The 22,612-nt window shown below is 44.5% G+C and overlaps 1 protein-coding gene across 1 annotated transcript in view; it reads right to left on the reverse strand.

The window, feature by feature from the left end:
* Nucleotides 1-22,612, reverse strand: part of LOC311138636 (protein hinderin-like) — a 36,268-nt gene that overhangs the window by 9,324 nt on the left and 4,332 nt on the right. Inside the window, exons 6-10 of the mRNA XM_084173409.1 lie at nt 21,338-21,465; nt 19,736-20,418; nt 8,489-8,575; nt 8,224-8,339; nt 7,981-8,101 (exon numbers count right to left, since the gene is read on the reverse strand). Of these exons, the coding sequence (XP_084029535.1) occupies nt 7,981-8,101; nt 8,224-8,339; nt 8,489-8,575; nt 19,736-20,418; nt 21,338-21,465 (1,135 nt within the window). The remainder of the gene's footprint in view (nt 1-7,980; nt 8,102-8,223; nt 8,340-8,488; nt 8,576-19,735; nt 20,419-21,337; nt 21,466-22,612) is intronic.

Raw genomic sequence — 22,612 nt, forward strand, 5'->3', positions numbered from 1 at the left:
ACCTCTACATGCTTTGTAAGTAGGAAAACCTGCAAAATCGGCAGTGTATCAAATACTTGTTCTCCCCACTGTATCTTGTTAATTTGATCAATTACATTTCAGGTGGATTTCAGTGGACTCACTCAGCAGTGCTGCTGCTAAGAGAGAGTAATAGGAGTCTCAAGGAGAAGTTTGAGAGCAATGTTATCAAGAAAAAGGAGGCATGGTGTATGGTGGCCAAAAGACTGCAGAGCAATGGATATGCTGTGCAGTGGCAGACCTGCGACAGTAAATGGAGGAGCCTTATGCACCGGTATGTATTGCAATTTATTTAATGTTCAACTGAATGTTTTTGTACCAGCTTAATACAGACCAACGTGTGTAATGATGTATATGTAATTAGGAATGCCTATATAATCTTCAGATTAAGAGCATTACTTTCATTTTTTAGCCGCTAACCACATTTACATTTTTTGTCATTTAGCAGACGCTCTTATCCAGAGCGACCTACAGTTAGTGAGTGCATACATTTTCATACTGGCCCCCCGTGGGAAACGAACCCACAACCCTGGCGTTGCAAGCGCCATGCTCTACCAACTGAGCTACACAGGACATCAGTTTGTACTATGTCCTTACATCTAAGATGCAACTTGATCTCGCATCTTGGGTGTGTTTTTACTTAGGTATATTGCTATCAATGATTAAAGTGGCGCCGGAGAAGATGGCTGCCGTTTTACAGCCCTCTAACCAATTGTACTATTATGTGTGTTTTTTCGCGTTATTTGTAATTTATTCTGTACATAATGTTCCTGCCATCGTCACTTATAACCAAAAAGAGCTTCTGGATATCAGGACAGTGATTACTCACCTCGTATTGGACAAAGATTATTTCTTCAACGAGTTGGACGCGAAGGATATCCTACAGACACCCGACAAGGACCAAATCCCCGTCAAGGGGTGGCGGTCTGTGTATACTTGTAAACAACAGCTGGTGCACAAAGTCAAATACTAAGGAAGTCTCAAGGTTTTGCTCGCCTGAGGTAGAGTATCTTATGATAAGCTGTAGACCACTCTATTTACCTAGAGAGTTTTCATCTATATCTTTCATAGCTGTCTATTTACCACCACAAACCAATGCTGGCATTAAGATTGCACTCAATGAGCTGTCTAAGGCCATAACTAAACAGGAAAACGCTCATCCAGAGGCAGCGCTCCTAGTGGCCGGGGACTTTAATGCAGGGAAACTCAAATCCGTTCTACCTCATTTCTACCAGCATGTTAAATGTGCAACCAGAGGAAAATAAACCTCTAGACCACCTTTACTCCACACACAGAGACGCATACAAAGCTCTCCCTCACCCTCCATTTAGCAAATCTGACCATAACTCTATCCTTCTGATTCCTGCTTATAAGCAAAAACTAAAGCAGGAAGCACCAGTGACTCGGTTAATAAAAAAGTGGTCAGATGACGCAGATGCTAAGCTACAGGACTGTTTTGCTAGCACAGACTGGAACATGTTCCGGGATTCTTCAGATAGCATTGAGGAGTACACCACATAAGTCACTGGCTTCATCAATAAGTGCATCGATGACGTCGTCCCCACAGTGAACGTACGTACATACCCCAACCAGAAGCCATGGATTACAGGCAACATCCGCACTGAGCTAAAGGGAAGAGCTGACGCTTTCAAGGAGCGGGACTCTAACCCAGAAGCTTATAAGAAATCCCGCTATGCCCTCCGACGAACCATCAAATAGGCAAAGCGTCAATACAGGACTAAGATTGAATCGTACTACACCGGCTCCGACGCTCGTCGGATGTGTCAGGGCTTGAAAACTATTTTCAGACTACAAAGGGAAGCACAGCCACGAGCTGCCCAGTGACACAAGCCTACCAGACGAGCTAAACCACTTCTATGCTCGCTTCGAGGCAAGCAACACTGAAGCATGCATGAGAGCACCAGCTGTTCCGGATGACTATGTGATCACGCTCTCCGTAGCCAATGTGAGTAAGACTTTTAGGCAGGTCAACATTCACAAGGCCGCAGGGCCAGACGGATTACCAGGACGTGTACTCCGAGCAAGTGCTGACCAACTGGCAAGTGTCTTCACCAACCTTTTTCAACATGTCCCTGACTGAGTCTGTAATACCAACATGTTTCAAGCAGACCACCATAGTCCCCGTCCCCAAGGACACTAAGATAACCTGACTAAATGACTACCGACCCCTAGCACTGACGTCTGTAGCTATGAAATGCTTTGAAAGGCTGGTCATGGCTCACATCAACACCATTATCCCAGAAACCCTAGACCCATTCAATTTTGCATACCGCCCCAACAGATCCACAGATGATGCAATCTCTATTGCACTCCACACTGCCCTTTCCCACCTGGACAAGAGGAACACCTACGTGAGAATGCTATTCATTGACTACGGCTCAGCGTTCAACACCATAGTACCCTCAAAGGTCATCACTAAGCTAAGGATCCTGGGACTAAACACCTCCCTCTGCAACTGGATCCTGGACGTCCTGATGGGCCAGCCCCAGGTGGTAAGGGTAGGTAACAACACATCTGCCACGCTGATCCTCAACACGGGCGCCCCTCAGGGGTGCGTGCTCAGTCCCCTCCTGTACTCCCTGTTCACCCATGACTGCATGGCCAGGCACGATTCCAACACCATCATTCAGTTTGCCGACGACACAACAGTGGTAGGCCTGATCACCGACAACGATGAGACAGCCTATAGGGAGGAGGTCAGAGACCTGGCCGTGTGGTGCCAGGATAACAACCTCTCCCTCAACTTGACAAAGGAGATGATTGTGGACTACAGGAAGAAAAAAAAGAGGACTGAGCACGCCCCCATTCTCATCGACGGAGCTGTAGTGGAACAGGTTGAGAGCGTCAAGTTCCTTGGTGTCCACATCACCAACGAACTATCATGGTCCAAACACACCAAGACAGTCGTGAAGAGGGCACGACAAAGCCTATTCCCCCTCAGGAGACTAAAAAGATTTGGCATGGGTCCTCAGATCTTCAAAAGGTTCTACAGCTGCACCATCGAGAGCATCCTGACTGGTTGCATCACCGCCTGGTATGGCAACTGCTCGGCCTCCGACCGCAAGGCACTACAGAGGGTAGTGTGTACGGCCCAGTACATCACTGGGGCCAAGCTTCCTGCCATCCAGGACCTCTATACCAGGCCGTGTCAGAGGAAGGCCCTCAAAATTGTCAAAGACTCCAGCCACCCTAGTCATAGAATCTTCTCTCTGCTACCGCAAGGCAAGTGGTACCGGAGCGCCAAGTCTAGGTCCAAAAGGCTTCTCAACAGCTTCTCCCCCCAAGCCATGAGACTCCTGAACAGCTAATCATGGCTACCCAGACTATTTGCACTGCCCCCCCACCCAATCTTTTTACGCTGCTGCTACTCTGTTAATTAATTATTTATGCATAGTCACTTTAACTCTACCCACATGTACATATTACCTCAACTAGCCGGTGCCCCCGCACATTGACTCTGCACCGGTACCCCCCTGTATATAGCCTGCCTACTGTTATTTTATTTTACTTCTGCTCTTTTTTTCCCCTCAACACTTTTTTGTTGTTGTTGTTTTATTTTACTTTTTTATAAAAAAATTACTGCATTGTTGGTTAAGGGCTGTAAGTAAGCAATTCACGGAAATGTCTACACCTGTTGTATTCGGCGCATGTGGCAAATAAAATTTGATATGATCCTCGACGGGCATACGAAAACTGGCCAGGGCAGAAGAAAGTGTGATTTCTTCATCATAATGGATGAGGTCTTGTCTGGGGACCCAGCAGTAACTCCTGTCCGCATTGTTTCTTCGTTCACTGACACACATCCCAACACCTCCACCCACAAACCACAACATTCACTATGACACCGATATAGGCCTACAACCCAACACCTCCATCCACACACACCGACATACACCTGCAGACCACAACATCCCTACTTACATCTACAAAAAACTATGCACACCCAACTCTTACCCTCCTCACACTGACACACACCCCAATAACTCCACCCACACACAGCCACAAGCACATAAAGCACCCAACTCTCACACGGACACCCACACACGAGAACCTAAAAGGGCAACCAAGAAAAGTGTGACAGCAACCATGGAGGCGAAAAGGGACGAAATGCTCAGACTGCAATGACATATCATCCCGATTCAGCAAGACAGGAACGCTCTCTTGGAAAAGTTCACTGCTGCTTTGCAGCGTATCACTGAGCAGTGATTGTGAAAACTGAAGTAAATGTTTTTTGAATGAGCAGTGATTGTTATTGAAGCAAATTACTTTTGGAATAAGCAGTGAGTATGTTTCTCAATTTTGAAGTCTATCAAAATCAGTTATTTTTTTTATGTTTCCGAATTTTATATTTGTGTTATTCATAAATACAATATCCTAAAAAAAGAATCATTCTGTTTTCCTTGTCAGTTATTTTGTTCTCTTTGCAAGTACATTCTGGAATAAAGTTACACTATTACATTCTATTTCATTCATCTGCTATTTCTTTTAAAAATGGACACCACAAGCATTTTCTCCATTGTGCAACAATTATTTTATTGTTTAGAGCCGGTCCATTATGCTGTCCCTCTTCTGGACAACCTGGTTACGTAGGGCCACTCTGTTAACTGCAGGATCAGGGACTGGCTTGATGTTATGTGCCTGTGCCACAACATGGTCCTCATCCAAGTCCTCATGGATGACCATGTTATGGAGGACACAGGCACTGGCGATGACATCTGGGATCTTCTCCAGCAGCAGCATGTCAAGATGTTGGAGCTTCCTCCACTTGCACTTTCGATTTGGACTCTGGTGGAGCTGTGAATCGCTTGTGCTCGTCCAGTAGGTGACCATTGTCCCCAGGCTTAGGGGATAAACTCAATTTGTCTGTCATAGTTGACGTGTACCTATGATGAAAATTACAGGCCTCTCTCATCTTTTTAAGTGGGAGAACTTGCACAATTGGTGGCTGACTAAATACTTTTTTCCCCCACTGTATATCCACAGTAAAAAAAGAGTCCTATACCGACAACCTGAAAGGCCGCTCAGCAAGGAAGAAGCTACTGCTCCAAAACCGCCATAAAAAAGCCAGACTACGGTTTGCAACGGCACATGGGGAAAAATATCGTACTTTTTATAGAAATGTCCTCTGGTCTGATAAAACAAAAATAGAACAGTTTGGCCATAATGACCATCATTATGTTTGGAGGAAAAAGGGGAACGCTTGCAAGCTGAAGAACACCATCCCAACCGTGATGCACGGGGGTGGCAGCATCATGCTGTGGGGGTGCTTTGCTGCAGGAGCGGCTGGTTCACTTCACAAAATAGATGGTATCATGAGGAAGGAAAATTATGTGGATATATTGAAGCAACATTTCAAGACATCAGCCAGGAAGTTAAAGTTTGGTCGCAAATGGGTCTTCCAAATGGACAATGACCCCAAGCATACTTCCAAAGTTGTGGCAAAATGGCTTAAGGACAACAAAGTCAAGGTATTGGAGTGGCCATCACAAAGCCCTGCCCTAAACAATTTAAAGGCAATGCTACCAAATACTAATTGAGTGTATGTAAACTTCTGACCCACTGGGAATGTGATGAAATAAATAAAAGCTGAAATAAATCATTCTCTATACTTTTATTCTGACATTTCAAATTCTTAAAATAAAGTGGTGATCCTAACTGACCTAAGACAGGGAATTCTTACTAGGATTAAATGTCAGAAATTGTGAAAAACTGAGTTTAAATGTATTTGGCTAAAGTGTATGTAAACTTCCGACTTCAACTGTAAATCTAAAGTTCAATGCGGTTCCATCGCATTTTCAACTCTACAGATCTCTGTCAAAAAAGACTGTTAAATAGCAAATGTGCCTACTCTGGTCTTGGCACATGAACTCTAGCTATCAGCTTGCAGATACAGTGCGCGTAGGCTGTGCGGGTAGACTAGTCTACATGATGAGATTATTATGGATACGTTTTATCCATAATATTTGTATTTGTCAAAACGGCAGTCAAGCATCGATCATGTCACCAGAATAAGACCCTCGATATTTATTGGAAAGGAGCATCAAGATCACCGTGCACTTTCACCACCCTGTGAAGTTCATCATAACTTATTTCATCTGTAGCCTAATAAACTACATGGTTTCCCGAGTCAGTGGGAGGACCACACACCATATTTCGCATAATACATTTTACAGACACAAAAAGATCCCACCATGTCGTAAACACAAATTATCTGTCTGCATTTATAAAATTGTACCGAAACTACCCGTTTCCATCACAGCTGTTGTGATAGTTTTTTTATACGATAAACGTGGTTAATGATAAATAACATTACATCGCTATTGACTGCTGGTTTGTGTACAAGTGGCAGCATCACAAGTAAGTGAGCACTCAGCAGCAGCTGAAAGGAGGTAGGCTCGTGGATCCTGCATGAGCAGACAGCAACAGCAAGTCGGATACCAGAAAATCCAGAACCGCAGCCACTCCATATTATTAATTATCTGTATCCATGATTTCCCTTAGTGGTTTTAATGGCCATCTGCTTGAGTTTGTTCAATTGGCATGGTGGTGGTTACTTGGACCATATTACATTACATTGTTTAAGATTTACGAACAATTTCTATGAACACTGTGAAGAGCTTTCCTTCTGGCTGAGTCAGAGACAAGCAGTCATTATGCTTCATGTTGGCTAGGCTATGGATGTTCATGTTCCCAGTAGAAGGAAATTTGAAGTTCACACCTGAAGAAAATTGTAATATTCATATGCACAGACAAAAAGACACTTGCCAGAAATAAAAAGGAAAAAAGTAGGAAACATGTTCCCTTTCCTTATCAAAATAAATCACAGTATTCCATACTAGCTAAGCAAGACGTACACACACTGACACACACACACACACGAGGGAAGACACACTGTCACATTAATTATCTTTCCACACAAGAGGTGGGGAGGCGTTTGTAATGAATTCCTTCCCTTTTCTTGGTGTCACGCAAATCAGTGACTAATTCCACTCTCCCTCGTGCTCCACTCCCTCTCCCCCCATTCCTCTCGCCCTCCTATCCCAATCCTCCCCCTCCCTCCTCTCTCACTCCTCTCTTTATCATTACTGAAGCAGAGAGAGACAGAGACAGCCTCCCCACAGAAGTCTGTTCAATTACACCTGCTACTGGGTCCCTGCTAGGACAACTAATGGAACGCAGCTTGACTCCTGTCAGCCTTGCCGCTAGCCCGGGAGAAAGCTTCATTTAGCCCATCAAACGCCAAGCCAAGTCCCAGTGCCGGCCAGGCCCACCTCAGCCGCATGCTCCCCCTTCCCTTCTTTCCGCCCTCTTTTCCTTTATTTTCTTTCCTCACCTGTTCACCGACATGTTGCATTGCATTTCCACCCTGCCTGCTCTGTTCATGAAAATAGTCTGTATTTCTAATCTAAATGTTTCTAGATATGGTAAAACATGCACCATGAGATGCTGTTGAAAATATAACACAGTGCTCATGAGATGTGTTAATAAGACTGTAAAAATGTACCCATATGAAATAAAGAATAGATACCCGCAATAGATACAGATAATGGGGTTCCTTAATAAATACAAATACCCGCACACTAATGAATGCTCCCGATGTTTTTTGTGTGCAACGTTTCGACCCAGCAGGAGCATTCATCAGTGGACAGGGATCTATTCTCTATTTTTGGTTTACTTTGTGTACCCAGCACCTGCAACGTACTGGATATGCGTACACTATGTTGGACAATAACGTATTAATGTTATCACAGCCCACAAAAATGGACAACACACTTTATTTTGACCTTGAAATTGCTGATAATGATGATCTAGGCTAATCTATCCTTGGATCAAGGCTAAAACACAGTGTTGCGGTGCAGTACAGTGCTGTCAATTGGGAAACAGTAATGGTGTAAGGGATACAACAGTGTTGTGATTGGGACACCGAGCTCTGTGGCTTACCTAGAGTGGGGGGTCCTAGGTAGAGTAGGGGGCATCACTGGTGCTGGGGTGGCTTTGAGAATGCTCTGGGACACCACAGGAGAGCTGGCCATATCCCTCCTGGACTTGTTATGAAAGGGCTCTGCAGATGGAGGACAACAACAAATGGACTTCAGAACCCTAATGAAGGAGACTATAAGCCAGGGATGAGTAACTGGCAGCCCATGGATACAGGGCTGTCACACACAAAAGCACAAAACCTACCAGGGGAGTGTATGGAGTTTTGCAGGGGGATGTGTGCAGTAGTGTCTCTGTGTGGAGGCACTTCTTGTTCTGCTGCTTCTCCCAAGTCCTCTGCATCGTCACACCCTCTCACCTCACTGCAGAGATACACAGTCAAGCTTTGTAAGCTAAAGGTTGTATTACTAGATACAAAAAAACGAGTTATTCAGCGAGAGAGAGATGGCGAGGAGAGAGTGTGTGTGTGTTAGTAAGTGCGTGACTGACTGACGTGGTTCCAAGGTTTTACCCGAGTAGTGCATGGCCGTTGGGTAAAGGATCAGTCCCGTTTCTGGACATGGAGTGGCTGAGTTCGGCTGCAGTGGCTTGCTGGAACCTGCAAGAGACACAAAATTAAGTAAAGGCCCCAAAAATAGTTCACATCTTGTTTAACCAGGCTTCGATACTGCACCGTTTGACTTGCCAGTGAGACACACGTTTTATTGGTTGCAAGAGTGGCAGTAAAATGTTTTTACCTGATCACGTTAGTTTTTGGTTCACAATTAGCTTTTTTTGATCATTATGATTTATTCAAATAGTAAAGTGCAATGACCACAAATAAACCAACTTTCTGGAGAGGCAACTACAGCATGGGAATACCCCTGTCTGTCTCGACATACTGGGGAGGAATATACGGAATCATGTATATACAAATCCAAATATATATTTTATATTTGAGATTCTTCAAAGTAGCCCCCCTTTGCCTTGATGACAGCTTTGCACACTCTTGGCATTCTCTCAACCAGCTTCATGAGGTAGTCACCTGTAATGCATTTCAATTAACAGCTTTACCTTCTTAAAAGTTAATTTGTGGAATTTCTTAATGCATTTGAGCCAATCAGTTGTGTTGTGACAAGGTAGGGGTGGTATACAGAAGATAGCCCTATTTCGTAAAAGACCAAGTCCATATTATGGTAAGAACAGCTCAAATAAGCAAAGAGAAACGACAGTCCATCATTACTTTAAGACATGAAGGTCAATCAATACAGAACATTTCAAGAACTTTGAACGTTTCTTCAAGTGAAGTAGCAAAAACCATCAAGCGCTATGATGAAACTGACTCTCATGACGACCGCCACAGGAAAGGAAGACCCAGATTTACCACTGCTGCAGAGGATAAGTTCATTAGAGTTAACTGCACCTCAGATTGCAGCCCAAATAAATGCTTCACAGAGTTCAAGTAACAGACACATCACAACATCAACTGTTCAGAGGAGACTGTGTGAATCAAACCACTGCTGCAAAAAAAACACTACTAAAGGACACAAATAAGAAGAGACTTGCTTGGGTCAAGAAAAACGAGCAATGAACATTAGACCGGTGGAAATCTGTCCTTTGGTCTGATGAGTCCAAATTTGAGATTTTTGGTTCCAAACGCCTTGTCTTTGTGAGACGCAGAGTAGGTGAACGGATGATCTCCACATGTGTGGTTCCCACCGTGAAGCATGGAGGAGGAGGTGTGATGGTGTGGGGGTGCTTTGCTGGTGACGCTGTCAGGGATTTATTTAGAATTCAAGGCACACTTAACCAGCATGGCTACCACAGCATTCTGCAGCGATACGCCATCCCATCTGGTTTGCGCTTAGTGGGACTATCATTTGTTTCTTAACAGGACAATGACCCAAAACACACCTCCAGGCTGTGTAAGGGCTATTTGACCAAGAAGGAGAGTGATTGAGCGCTGCATCAGATGACCTGGCCTCCACAATCACCCAACCTCAACCCAATTGAGATGGTTTGGCATGAGTTGGACCGCAGAGTGAAGGAAAAAGCAGCCAACAAGAGCTCAGCATATGTGGGAACTCCTTCAAGACTGTTGGAAAAGCATTCCTCATGATGCCAAAAGTATACAAAGATGTCATCAAGGCAAAGGGTGGCTACTTTGAAGAATCTGAAACATAAAATATATTTTGATTTGTTTAACACTTTTTTGGTTACTACATGATTCCATATGTGTTATTTCATAGTTTTTACAGCCCTCTAACCAATTGTACTATTATGTGTGTTTTTCTGCATTATTTGTAATGTATTCTGTACATAATGTTTCTGCCATTGTCTCTTATAACCAAAAAGAGCTTCTGGATATCAGGACAGCGATTACTCACCTCGTATTGGACAAAGATTTTTTCTTCAACAAGTCGGACGCGAATGATATCCTACCGACACCCGACAAGGCCAAAATCCCCGTCATTCGCATGAGAAAGAGACAGAGATATCGTGGACATAGGTCGGGGTGCCTTGTAAGGATCTGACGGCGAGCGAGTAAACTGCCTCTTACATCAATCCTATTAGCCAATGTTCAATCATTTAAAAATAAATGAGATGACCTAAGATTACTATTATCCTACCAACGGGACATTAAAAACTGTAATATATTATGTTTCACCGAGTCGTGGCTGAACGACGACATGGACAACATGAAGCTAGCGGGGCTATACGCTACATCAGCAGGATAGAACGGCTGACTCCGGTAAGACAAGGGGTGGCGGTCTGTGTATATTTGTAAACAACAGCTAGTGCACAAAATCAAATACTAAGGATGTCTCAAGGTTTTGCTCGCCTGAGGTAGAATATCTTATGAAAAGCTGTAGACCACACTATTCACCAAGAGAGTTTCATCTATATTTTTCATAGCTGTCTATTTACCACCACAAACCAATGCTGGCATTAAGATTGCACTCAATGAGCTGTATAAGGCCATAACTAAACAGGAAAACGCTCATCCAGAGGCAGCGCTCCTCGTGGCCGGGGACTATAATGCAGGGAAACTTAAATCAGTTCTACCTAATTTCTACCAGCATGTTAAATGTGCAACCAGAGGAAAAAATACTCTAGACCACCTTTACTCCACACACAGAGACGCATACAAAGCTCTCCCTCGCCCTCCATTTGGCAAATCTGACCATAACTCTATCCTCCTGATTCCTGCTTATAAGCAAAAACTAAAGCAGGAAGCACCAGTGACTCGGTTAATAAAAAAGTGGTCAGATGACGCAGATGCTAAGCTACAGGACTGTTTTGCTAGCAGAGTCTGGAACATGTTCTGGGATTCTTCAGATAGCATTGAGGAGTACACCACAGTAGTCACTGGCTTCATCAATAAGTGCATCGATGACGTCGTCCCCACAGTGACCGTACGTACATACCCCAACCAGAAGCCATGGATTACAGGCAACATCCGCACTGAGCTAAAGGGTAGAGCTGCCGCTTTCAAGGAACGGGACTCTAACCCGGACGTTTATAAGAAATGCCGCTATGGCCTCCGACGAACCATCAAACAGGCAAAGAGTCAGTACGGGACTAAGATTGAATCGTACTACACTGGCTCTGACGCTCGTCGGATGTGGCAGGGCTTGAAAACTATTACAGACTACAAAGGGAAGCACAGCCGCGAGCTGCCCAGTGACACAAGACTTCCAGACGAGCTAAACCACTTCTATGCTCGCTTCGAGGCAAGCAACACTGAAGCATGCATGAGAGCACCAGCTGTTCCGGATGACTATGTGATCACGCTCTCCGTAGCCAATGTGAGTAAGACTTTTAAGCAGGTCAACATTCACAAGGCCACATTTCCAGGACGTGTACTCCGAGCATGTGCTGACCAACTGGCAAGTGTCTTCACTGACATTTTCAACATGTCCCTGACAGTCTGTAACACCAACATGTTTCAAGCAGACCACCATAGTCCCCGTGCCCAAGGACACTAAGATAACCTGCCTAAATGACTACCGACCCGTAGCACTGACGTCTGTAGCCATGAAGTGCTTTGTAAGGCTTGTCATGGCTCACATCAACACCATTATCCCAGAAACCCTAGACCCACTTCAATTTGCATACCACCCCAACAGATCCACAGATGATGCAATCTCTATTGCACTCTACACTGCCCTTTCCCACCTGGACAAGAGGAACACCTACGTGAGAATGCTATTCATTGACTACAGCTCAGCATTCAACACCATAGTGCCCTCAAAGCTCATCACTAAGCTAAGGATCCTGTGACTAAACACCTCCCTCTGCAACTGGATCCTGGACTTCTGGACGGGCCGCCCCCAGGTGGTAAGGGTAGGTAACAACACATCTGCCACACTGATCCTCAACACGAGGGCCCCTCAGGGGTGCGTGCTCAGTCCCCTCCTGTACTTCTTGTTCACCCATGACTGCATGGCCAGGCACGATTCCAACACCATCATTAAGTTTGCCGACGACACAACAGTGGTATGCCTGATCACTGACAACAATGAGACAGCCTATAGGGAGGAGGTCAAAGACCTGGCCGTGTGGTGCCAGGATAACAACCTCTCCCTCAACGTGACCAAGACAAAGGAGATGATTGTGGACTACTGGAAACAGGAAAAAAAATAAAAGAGGTAAGAGCACGCCCCCATTCTCATCAACAGGGCTGTGGTGGAACAGGTTGAGAGCTTCAAGTTCCTTGGTGTCCACATCACCAATGAACTATTATGGTCCAAACACACCAAGACAATCGTGAAGAGGGCACGACAAAGCCCATTCCCCCTCAGGAGACTGAAAAGATTTGGCATGGGTCCTCAGATCCTCAAAACATTCTACAGCTGCACCATCGAGAGCATCCTGACTGGTTGCATCACCACCTGGTATGGCAACTGCTCGGCCTCCGACCGCAAGGCACTACAGAGGGTAGTGCGTACGGCCCAGTACATCACTGGGGCCAACATTCCTGCCATCCAGGACCTCTATACCAGGCGGTGTCAGAGGAAGGCAGTGGAAGGAGGAAGGCAAAGGAAGGAAATTGTCAAAGACTCCAGCCACCCTAGTCATAGACTGTTCTCTCTGCTACCACACGGCAAGCGGTACCAGAGTGCGAAGTCTAGGTCCAAAGACTTCTCAACAGCTTCTACCCCCAAGCCATAAGACTCCTGAACATCTAATCATGGCTACCCAAACTATTTGCACGGCCCCACCCCACCCCATCTTTTTACGCTGATGCTACTCTGTTAATTATTTATGCATAGTCACTTTAACTCTACCCACATGTACATATTACCTCAACTAGCCGGTGGCCCCGCACATTGACTCTGCACTGGTACCCCCCCTGTATACAGTGAGGGAAAAAAGTATTTGATCCCCTGCTGATTTTGTACATTTGCCCACTGACAAAGACATGATCAGTCTATAATTTTAATTGTAGGTTTATTTGAACAGTGAGACAGAATAACAACAAAATTATCCAGAAAAACGCATGTCAAAAATGTTATAAATTGATTTGCATTTTTAAATGAGGGAAATAAGTATTTGACCCCTCTGCAAAACATGACTTAGTACCTTGTGGCAAAACCCTTGTTGGCAGTCACAGAGGTCAGACGTTTCTTGTAGTTGGCCACCAGGTTTGCACACATCTCAGGAAGGATTTTGTCCCACTCCTCTTTGCAGATCTTCTCCAAGTCATTAAGGTTGAGGCTGACGTTTGGCAACTCGAACCTTCAGCTCCCTCCACAGATTTTCTATGGGATTAAGGTCTGGAGACTGGCTAGGCCACTCCAGGACCTTAATGTGCTTCTTCTTGAGCCACTCCTTTGTTGCCTTGGCTGTGTGTTTTGGGTCATTGTCATGCTGGAATACCCATCCACGACCCATTTTCAATGCCCTGGCTGAGGGAAGGAGGTTCTCACCCAAGATTTGACGGTACATGGCCCGTCCATCATCCCTTTGATGCGGTGAAGTTGTCCTGTCCCCTTAGCAGAAAAACACCCCCAAAACATAATGTTTCCACCTCCATGTTTCATGGTGGGGATGGTGTTCTTGGGGTCATAGGCAGCATTCCTCCTCCTCCAAACACGGCGAGTTGAGTTGATGCCAAAGAGCTCGATTTTGGTCTCATCTGACCACAACACCTTCACTCAGTTCTCCTCTGAATCATTCAGATGTTCATTGGCAAACTTCAGACGGCCCTGTATATGTGCTTTCTTGAGCAGGGGGACCTTGCGGGCACTGCAGGATTTCAGTCCTTCACGGCGTAGTATGTTACCAATTGTTTTCTTGGTGACTATGGTCCCAGCTGCCTTGAGATCATTGACAAGATCCTCCCGTGTAGTTCTGGGCTGATTCCTCACCGTTCTCACGATCATTGCAACTCCACGAGGTGAGATCTTGCATGGAGCCCCAGGCCGAGGGAGATTGACAGTTATTTTGTGTTTCTTCCATTTGCGAATAATCGCACCAACTGTTGTCACCTTCTCACCAAGCTGCTTGGCGATGGTCTTGTTGCCCATTCCAGCCTTATGTAGGTATACAATCTTGTCGCTGACATCCTTGGAGATCTCTTTGGTCTTGGCCATGGTGGAGTTTGGAATCTGATTGATTGATTGCTTCTGTGGACAGGTGTCTTTTATACAGGTAACAAACTGAAATTAGGAGCACTCCCTTTAAGAGTGTGCTCCTAATCTCAGCTCGTTACCTGTATAAAAGACACCTGGGAGGCAGAAATCTTTCTAATTGAGAGGGGGTCAAATACTTATTTCCCTCATTAAAATGCAAATCAATTTATAAAATGTTTGAATTTTTTTTTTGTTATTCTGTCTCTCACTGTTCAAATAAACCTACCATTAAAATTATACTGATCATTTCTTTTTCAGTGGGCAAACGTACAAAATCAGCAGGGGATCAAATACTTTTTTCCCCTCACTGTATATTGCCTCCCTACTGTTATTTTATTTTACTTCTGCTCTTTTTTACTCTCAACACTTTTTTGTTGTTATTACAATTTTTTATAAAAAAAAAAAAATGCATTGTTGGTTAAGGGCTGTAAGTAAGCATTTCACTGTAATGTCTACACCTGTTGTATTCGGCGCATGTGGCCAATAACATTTGATTTGATTTGAAATAGTAAAAATAAAGAAAAACCCTTGAATGAATAGTTGTCCAAACTTTTCACCGGTACTGTAATTGATTTAAAAAACAGATGGGATTCCCGAAGCTGTTCGTTCATATATAAGCCTATAGATCATCTGTTGGGCAGAGGGAGTGCGCAACTGTCAAACATCTGGTTGTTGGTGGAGCGAAGACCGACAGCGGTAGGGGTAGGAAAGCAGTAAGAAATATGTTCCAAGTTATGATATTTACCAGTAAATGCTAAGGCAAGAATGGGTATGCAAACCAGGTATTTAAAAAGTTCAAAGTCTTGGTTGAATATTTGCAATGCGCAAGTCAGTCATCATGGAATAGCTTACATTGAAAATCTAGGCTCTTTGGTCCTCAATAACTCTTCAACATCTCTAATAGCGAGACTGACTATTTACCACATGGACAGACTTAATTTGTGTGTTTGTGTCGGGAGCATGTCTAATTAGTCAGGCAACGCTCACGTTATTCTGACATATTTTAGAACGTAAAAATAATGTCAATGTCAGTGCATAATGTCATTGGATAGGCCTATAAAAAAAATGCATTGAAGTGGTAATGCATACTTCTTAGCATACATTTTGGGTGGAGTTGTTTTTCTTTAGGCTATTACAACAATTATATATAGGTTAAAAAAAAAATCTCCCCCCATTCTGTCCAGTACCTTTGACTTGGCACTGGCCCAGTGTGCCACTGGTAAATTTACCTGAATGTCGATTCCTGCTGTGTGCGGTGCGCGCAGGGCCTATATCAAATGATCTACAGTGCATTCGGAAAGTATTGACTTTTTTCACATTTTGTTACGTTACAGGCTTATTCTAAAATGGATTAAATTGATTTTTCCCCTCTCACCAACCTACACACAATCCCCCATAATGACAAGGCATTTTTTTTTGCAAATGTATTAAAAATAAAATATTATATTTACATAAGTATTCAGACCCTTTACTCAGTACTTCTTTGAAGCACCTTTGGCAGCGATTACAGCATCGCTGTCAACTGTGGGACCTTATATAGACAGACGTGTGTCTTTCCAAATCATGTCCAATCAATTGAATTTACCACAATCAAGTTGTAGAAACATCTCAAGGATGATCAATGGTATCAGGATGCACCCGAGCTCAATTTCAAGTCTCATAGCAAAGGGTCTGAATACTTATGTAAATAAGGTATCTGTTTTTTATTTTTAATACATTTGCAAAAAGGCACTGTATACTTCGGAAAGTATTCAGACCCCTAGACCTTTTCCACATTTTATTCTAAAATTGATCTTTTTAAATGACTCGAAATTGAGCTCAGGTGCATCTTGTTTCCATTGATCATCCTTGAGATGTTCCTACAACTTGACTGGAGTCCACCTGTGGTAAATTCAATTGATTGGACATGATTTGGAAAGGCATACACCTGTCTATATAAGGTCCCACAGTTGACACTGCATGTCAAAGCAAAAGCCATGAGGTCGAAGGAATTGTCCATAGAGCTCCGAGACAGGATCGTGTCGAGGCACAGACCTAGGGAAAATAACCAAAAAATTTCTGCAGCATTGAAGGTCCCCAAGAACACAATGGCCTCCATCATTCTTAAATGGAAGAAGTTTGGAACCACCAAGACTCTTCCTAGAGCTGGCGCCCGGCCAAACTGAGCAATCGGGGGAGAAGGGCCTTGGTCAGGGAGGTGACCAAGAACCCAATGGTCACTCTCACAGAGCTCCAGAGTTCCTCTGTGAAGATGGGAGAACCTTCCAGAAGGACAATCATCTCTGCAGCACTCCACCAATCAGGCCTTTATGGTAGAGTGGCCAGACGGAAGCCACTCCTCAGTAAAAGGGACATGTCAGCATGCTTGGAGTTTTCCAAAAGGCACCTAAAGGACTCTCAGACCATGAGAAACAAGATTATCTGGTCTGATGAAACCAAGAGTGAACTCTTTGGCCTGAATGCCAAGCATCACGTCTGGAGGAAACCTGGCACCATCCCTACGGTGAAGCATGGTGGTGGCAGCATCATGCTGTGGGGATGTTTCTCATTGGCAGTTACTGGGAGACTAGTCAGGATCGAAGTTTCACCTTCCAACAGGACAACGACCCTAAGCACACAGCCAAGACAATGCAGGAGTGGCTTCGGGACAAGTCTCTGAATGTCCTTGAGTGGCTCAGCCAGAGCCCGGACTCAAACCTGATCGAACATCTCTGGAGAGACCTGAAAATAGCTGTGCAACAACGCTCCCCATCCAACCTGACAGAGCTTGAGAGGATCTGCAGAGAAGAATGGAAGAAACTCCCCAAATACTGGTGTGCCAAGCTTGTAGCGTCATACCCAAAAATACTATATGCTGTAATTGCTGCCAAAGGTGCTTCAACAAAGTACTGAGTAAAGGGTTTTTTATTTTTAATAAATTAGCAAACATTTCTGTTTTTGCTTTGTCATTATGGGGTAGTGTGTGTAGATTGATGAGGGAAAAAAACAATTAAATCAATTTTAGAATAAGGCTGTACGTAACAAAATGTGGAAAAAGTCAAGGGGTCTGAATACTTTCCGAATGCACTGTATATACACACACAATAGATGACTAATAGGTAGCGCTAATGTTACTGTCCCCACTACAACAACATAAATACATGTAATTCTGTCCTTGAATCATTTTATTGAAATACTGTAGAATTCCATCCTACTAGGGAGTGCCAAAATGGCCGACCGGTGGCTTCAAAGCCTCTCAATGGCCAATACATAGCATCAGCAATCCAGGGTTAACATACATCATTGGCCTATATGTCTACCACTTTGTGTAGCCGTTAGCGATGCTAATGATGGCCTTACCTTTTAATTGCCTTTCTATCCACACGTAAACGGTAACTACAAAGTAGTCTATGACTACCTGTCAGAATCATGATTATTTGCATAAATTCAGTGGCCATTTGTTTTGAAAACGCCATGACAACTGCACTGCAGAAGCACAGCTAGCCAAACAACTGTCTGGTTGGTGCATTCCTGAATTAAATGGGTAAACTACACAAAGAAAATCTAAATATCTCTGAGTTTCAAAAAATATTGTCCCCTAATGTGGTTTAAGCATTGTTGTGAACTTGGAACATCCAATTTAGTTGTTTTTCTATTTAAAAAAACGTGTTTTTGAGAACGAGAACCTGAAAAAAACTGGGGGAAATCACAGTCCTCCCCGCTTTTTGTTTTGCCCTCTATAGAGGATTTCAAAGAAATGAACACATGGCACTTTGAAATCTGCAATAAATACATTTTGCACTTTTGTTTGATGTTACAGTAACTCTACACAAATCAATGTAGGAATACAAGGGCATGGTCATTTTAAAGATGGCTAGTCATTACTAGCATGGTTCTTTATGGAATGGAGGCACAGGTCATTATCAATTATCAATATTTGTATTTTAAAAATTGGTGCAATGTGCTGGTGCCATCAAGTGAAAAAGTTAGTATAGAACCCTGTTTGATGTTTTTTTTAAATACATTAAACAAAAAAACGCAACATGTAAATTGTTGGTCCTGTTTCATGAGGTGAAATATGCATGGTCCATTTGCACAAAAAGCTTATTTCTCTAAAATGTTGTGCAGAAATGTGTTTGCATCCCTGTTAGTGAGCATTTCTCCTTTGCCAAGATAATCCATCCACCTGACAGGTGTGGCATATCAAGAAGCTGATTAAACAGCATGATCATTACACAGGTGCACCTTGTGCTGGGGGCAATAAAAGGCCATTCTGAAATGTGCAGTTTTGTCACAACACTATGCCACAGAGGTCTCAACTTTTGATGGAGCATGTAATTGGCATGGTGACTGCAGTAATGTCCACCAGAGCTTGTTTTAGAGAATTTGGCAGTACGTCCAACCGGCCTCACAACCACGTGTATGGCGTCATGTGGGTGAGCGGTTTGCAGATGTCGTTGTGAACACAGTGCCCCATGGTGGCAGTGAGGTTATGGTACGGGCAGGCATAAGCTACAGACAACCAACACAATTGCATTTTATCAATGGCAATTTGAATGCACAGAGATACCGTGACGGGATCCTGAGGCCCATTGTAGTGCCATTCATCCGCCACCATCACCTCATGTTTCAGCATGATAATGCACAGCCCCATGTCGCAAGGATCTGTACACAATTCCTGGAAGCTGAAAATGTCCCAGTTCTTCCATGGCCTGCATACTCACCAGACATATCACCCATTGAGCATTGTTTGGGATGCTCTGGAACGACGCGTACGACAGCGTGTTCCATTTCACGCCAATATCCAGCAATTTCGCACAGCCATTGAAGAGGACTGGGACAACATTCCACAGGCCACAATCAACAGCCTGATGAACTCTATGCGAAGGAGGTGCGTCACGCTGCATGAGGCAAATGGTGGTCACACCAGATACTGACTGGTTTTCTGATCCACGCCCCTATTTATTTTAATTTTTTTTCATCTGTGACCAACAGATGCATATCTGTATTCCCAGTCATGTGAAATCCATTGATTAGGGCCTAATGAATATATTTAAATTGACTAATTTCCTTATATGAACTGTAACTCAGTAAAATATTTTAAATTGTTGCATGTTGAGTTAATATTTTAGTTCAGTATAAAATGTAATTCAATTTAATACCTGCTGTAGTCGAGGCGTGTGTGTCGGAGATGCTGGTTCTGTCTGATCAGCTTCTCCTCCTGCTGGGCCAGCCGCGCCTGCAGCCGCTCTCTCTCCACTTCCAGCTGCAGCTTCTGCAGGAGCAGCTGGTGCCTCCTCTCCTCCCAGTCCTCTGGGCCCAGGAGGGGCGCTGAGAGGGTCCCCTCTGCCCCTACTCCCTCCCCCACTCGGTCTCCTCCGGGTAGTAACCCTCCAGGTCCATGTAGACCTCTACTGTCTTCGGGTGGTTCACCAGGGCCGTTGTGGAGCAGCGGGCTGGTGATGCTCAGTCGAGGGGCTTCTGTGGCCCCCCGATGGGGGAACCCCCCGTTGACCAGATGTTCCTGTCTGCTGCGGTGGGACGCTAGGCGAAGCTCGCTATGAGCCCCTCCTCTTCGGCAGCCCCGGCGTTTGATTGGTCCCTGGGATTGGTCGCTGGAGGAGGAGTAGGGATGGGGAGTGGCTGAGTGAAGGTCGTCCGAGAGAGAGGCAGGACTCAGGGACGGGACTCTTCCTCCAGCTCCTCTTCCTCCGCCACTTCGCTCTCTTCCTCCTCCGTTTGTCCCTGTTCCTCCAAGAGTGGGCAGGCCCAGGTAGGAGCCATCCCAGGCTGTGGCCCTCTCTCCCCTGCTAGGCTTGGTGGAGGCTCCCTCACTGCTGGGGGCCTGTGGAGACAAGAGAGCCACCCAGTCAAATACACCTTTCTATTTGTATCCATTGTAAATATATTATTCAATGTTACTATTTAATCTTATGCACCTGGATTTCAGCCTGTATTAACTGCTATGTAGGAATCAATAAAATCTGAAACTTGTCATGTATTCGTCTCCAATCTCCACAAGTGTTTAAGAGGTAAGCGTAAGGGGTCGATTTGGGATTAGTAACCCCTCTCTGATATCATCACTCCTTCCCTTACCCATTTTAACTTTTCTGTGAGAGCACAATGGTTAAGCCAAGATAGACTCGACACCGATACAACGCAGAACTAAGACGTATGGTAACTCTTTCACTCCAATTGGGTTTGGGCAAGAGATTCTGAATAAAAAGTGCTGAGCACAGGGAAACCAAGGTCGCTTAAGCGAAAAAGATAAACCCTTACAGTAAAGAAGAGAAAAGAAGTGCCCACCTTCAGCAAGACAAGAGAGAGACTGACTAATTCAGCGTGCAGTCACAGAGCACGCAAACACGCATTACTCAGCCCACTGTAGGCCACGGAGGATGACGAAGTTGTCTAAATGATTACCTTGAGAAATACAACTGGTTTGTGCTACTGTATGCGGTCATAGTGGACTTTTCCTTAGCTGTTGTGACACTTGATGTGCTGTCTAGGTCTTAGGATGGGTCCTTCTAAAAGAAATTGTGTGAGTGTATGTGCATCTCTCCCAGTTGGGGGTGTTGTGATTGATGGTGTACAGCGCTGTTGTTTGGAGATGGCTCACTGGGGAAGATGACGGGCATACACACATGCACACAAATAAGCTCTTTCACACACATTCACACTATCGCCATCTCTCAGACACGCATCTGTATCACAATCTCGTATTTCGCATGTTGCAGGCATTGACACACATACAGAGTGAGTACCTTGCTGTGGGAGTTACGGGCGTGGCTGAGCTGGGCAATGGACTGGTTGAGTTTCTCCTGCTGCTGAGAGAGGTACTGCTGGTAGAGACCCAGCAGTTCCTGGCACTCCCGATACTGCTGCTGTAGGCCTAGGCCACAGGGGGCTGGGGTTAAGGGTCATATTCGTCTCCATTTCCTTCCTTATTTTTGATACATTTTTATTTACATTTTGCAGACATGTCACATAACATATAACCCCAAAAGAACATCCCACCCACCACCCCTTCATTAGGCCAGCAAAGTAAAAGAGAACTGAGTTTCAACTCAAATGTTGAGAAAGAAAAACTGAAAAGAAAGAGCATGATAAAAATGTTGTGGAGCGGGTAGCACTTTCCAGACTTCTCCATCTGGGTCGGGCCAGCCTGAGCAGAGCTGGGCCGTGATGCCAGATCTGGGTGCCAGGCTGAATGCCAGACAAGAGTGCGCTCATCTGGAGCAGAACCACTGCTGAGCATGAGGGGCCTGCTAATGAGTGGCGGCACCGCTCGTACACAAACACTAACACACACAACCGGGCTGAGTGAGTGAGGTAGATAAATACTTCCATTGCAACCCCTACATTAGTATCAAAACATTGGATCACATATAGGTAGACCCACAGCGAATTTGCATTTAACCAACAATAACACATTACCACCTCTAGTCACCAACACACAAACACCCCTCAAGATGGGTACACAAAGTCCTGAACACACTCCTACCAACCAATACCCATAAACCTCCCTGCTGCAGGCCATATCATTTTATGGATGGGCAATAGCCCCAGGCTGATGAGCTTCTCAACACATCACCTTTAAAAGTCCCCGATTTGGGAGCAAATGAACATTTTCAAAGTGAAGCCATAATGAAGTAACAGTCAGTGGAAGGATACGCTAGGAGAAAACACTTTGGTGTCGGATGAGTTCAATCAAGCCTGGGAAATGAAACGGCACATGGGAAGAGAAAGGCTTCTTTCATAAACACTCAACTGGTAACACTTTACCTGAACCTTCTGTCTGCATAAGGCTGTCATTACGTCATAGCACAATCACGGAGAGTCATGATGACTGAAGTCAGGTTATGACAAAATGCCTTTCAAAAATTAGACAGAACTGACCAAACACTTCAGGGTCAATTTCCATGTCAATGGATTATGGGGATAGTTCACCCAAATAAAAAAATGCCATATTGGTTTCCTTACCCTGTAAGCAGTCTATGGAAAAGGTGTGACAGCAATCGATGTTTTGGTTTAGTTTC

This window comes from Coregonus lavaretus (genome assembly GCF_964263955.1).
Source record: "Coregonus lavaretus genome assembly, chromosome: 12".
Classification (NCBI taxonomy): Eukaryota; Metazoa; Chordata; class Actinopteri; order Salmoniformes; family Salmonidae; genus Coregonus; species Coregonus lavaretus.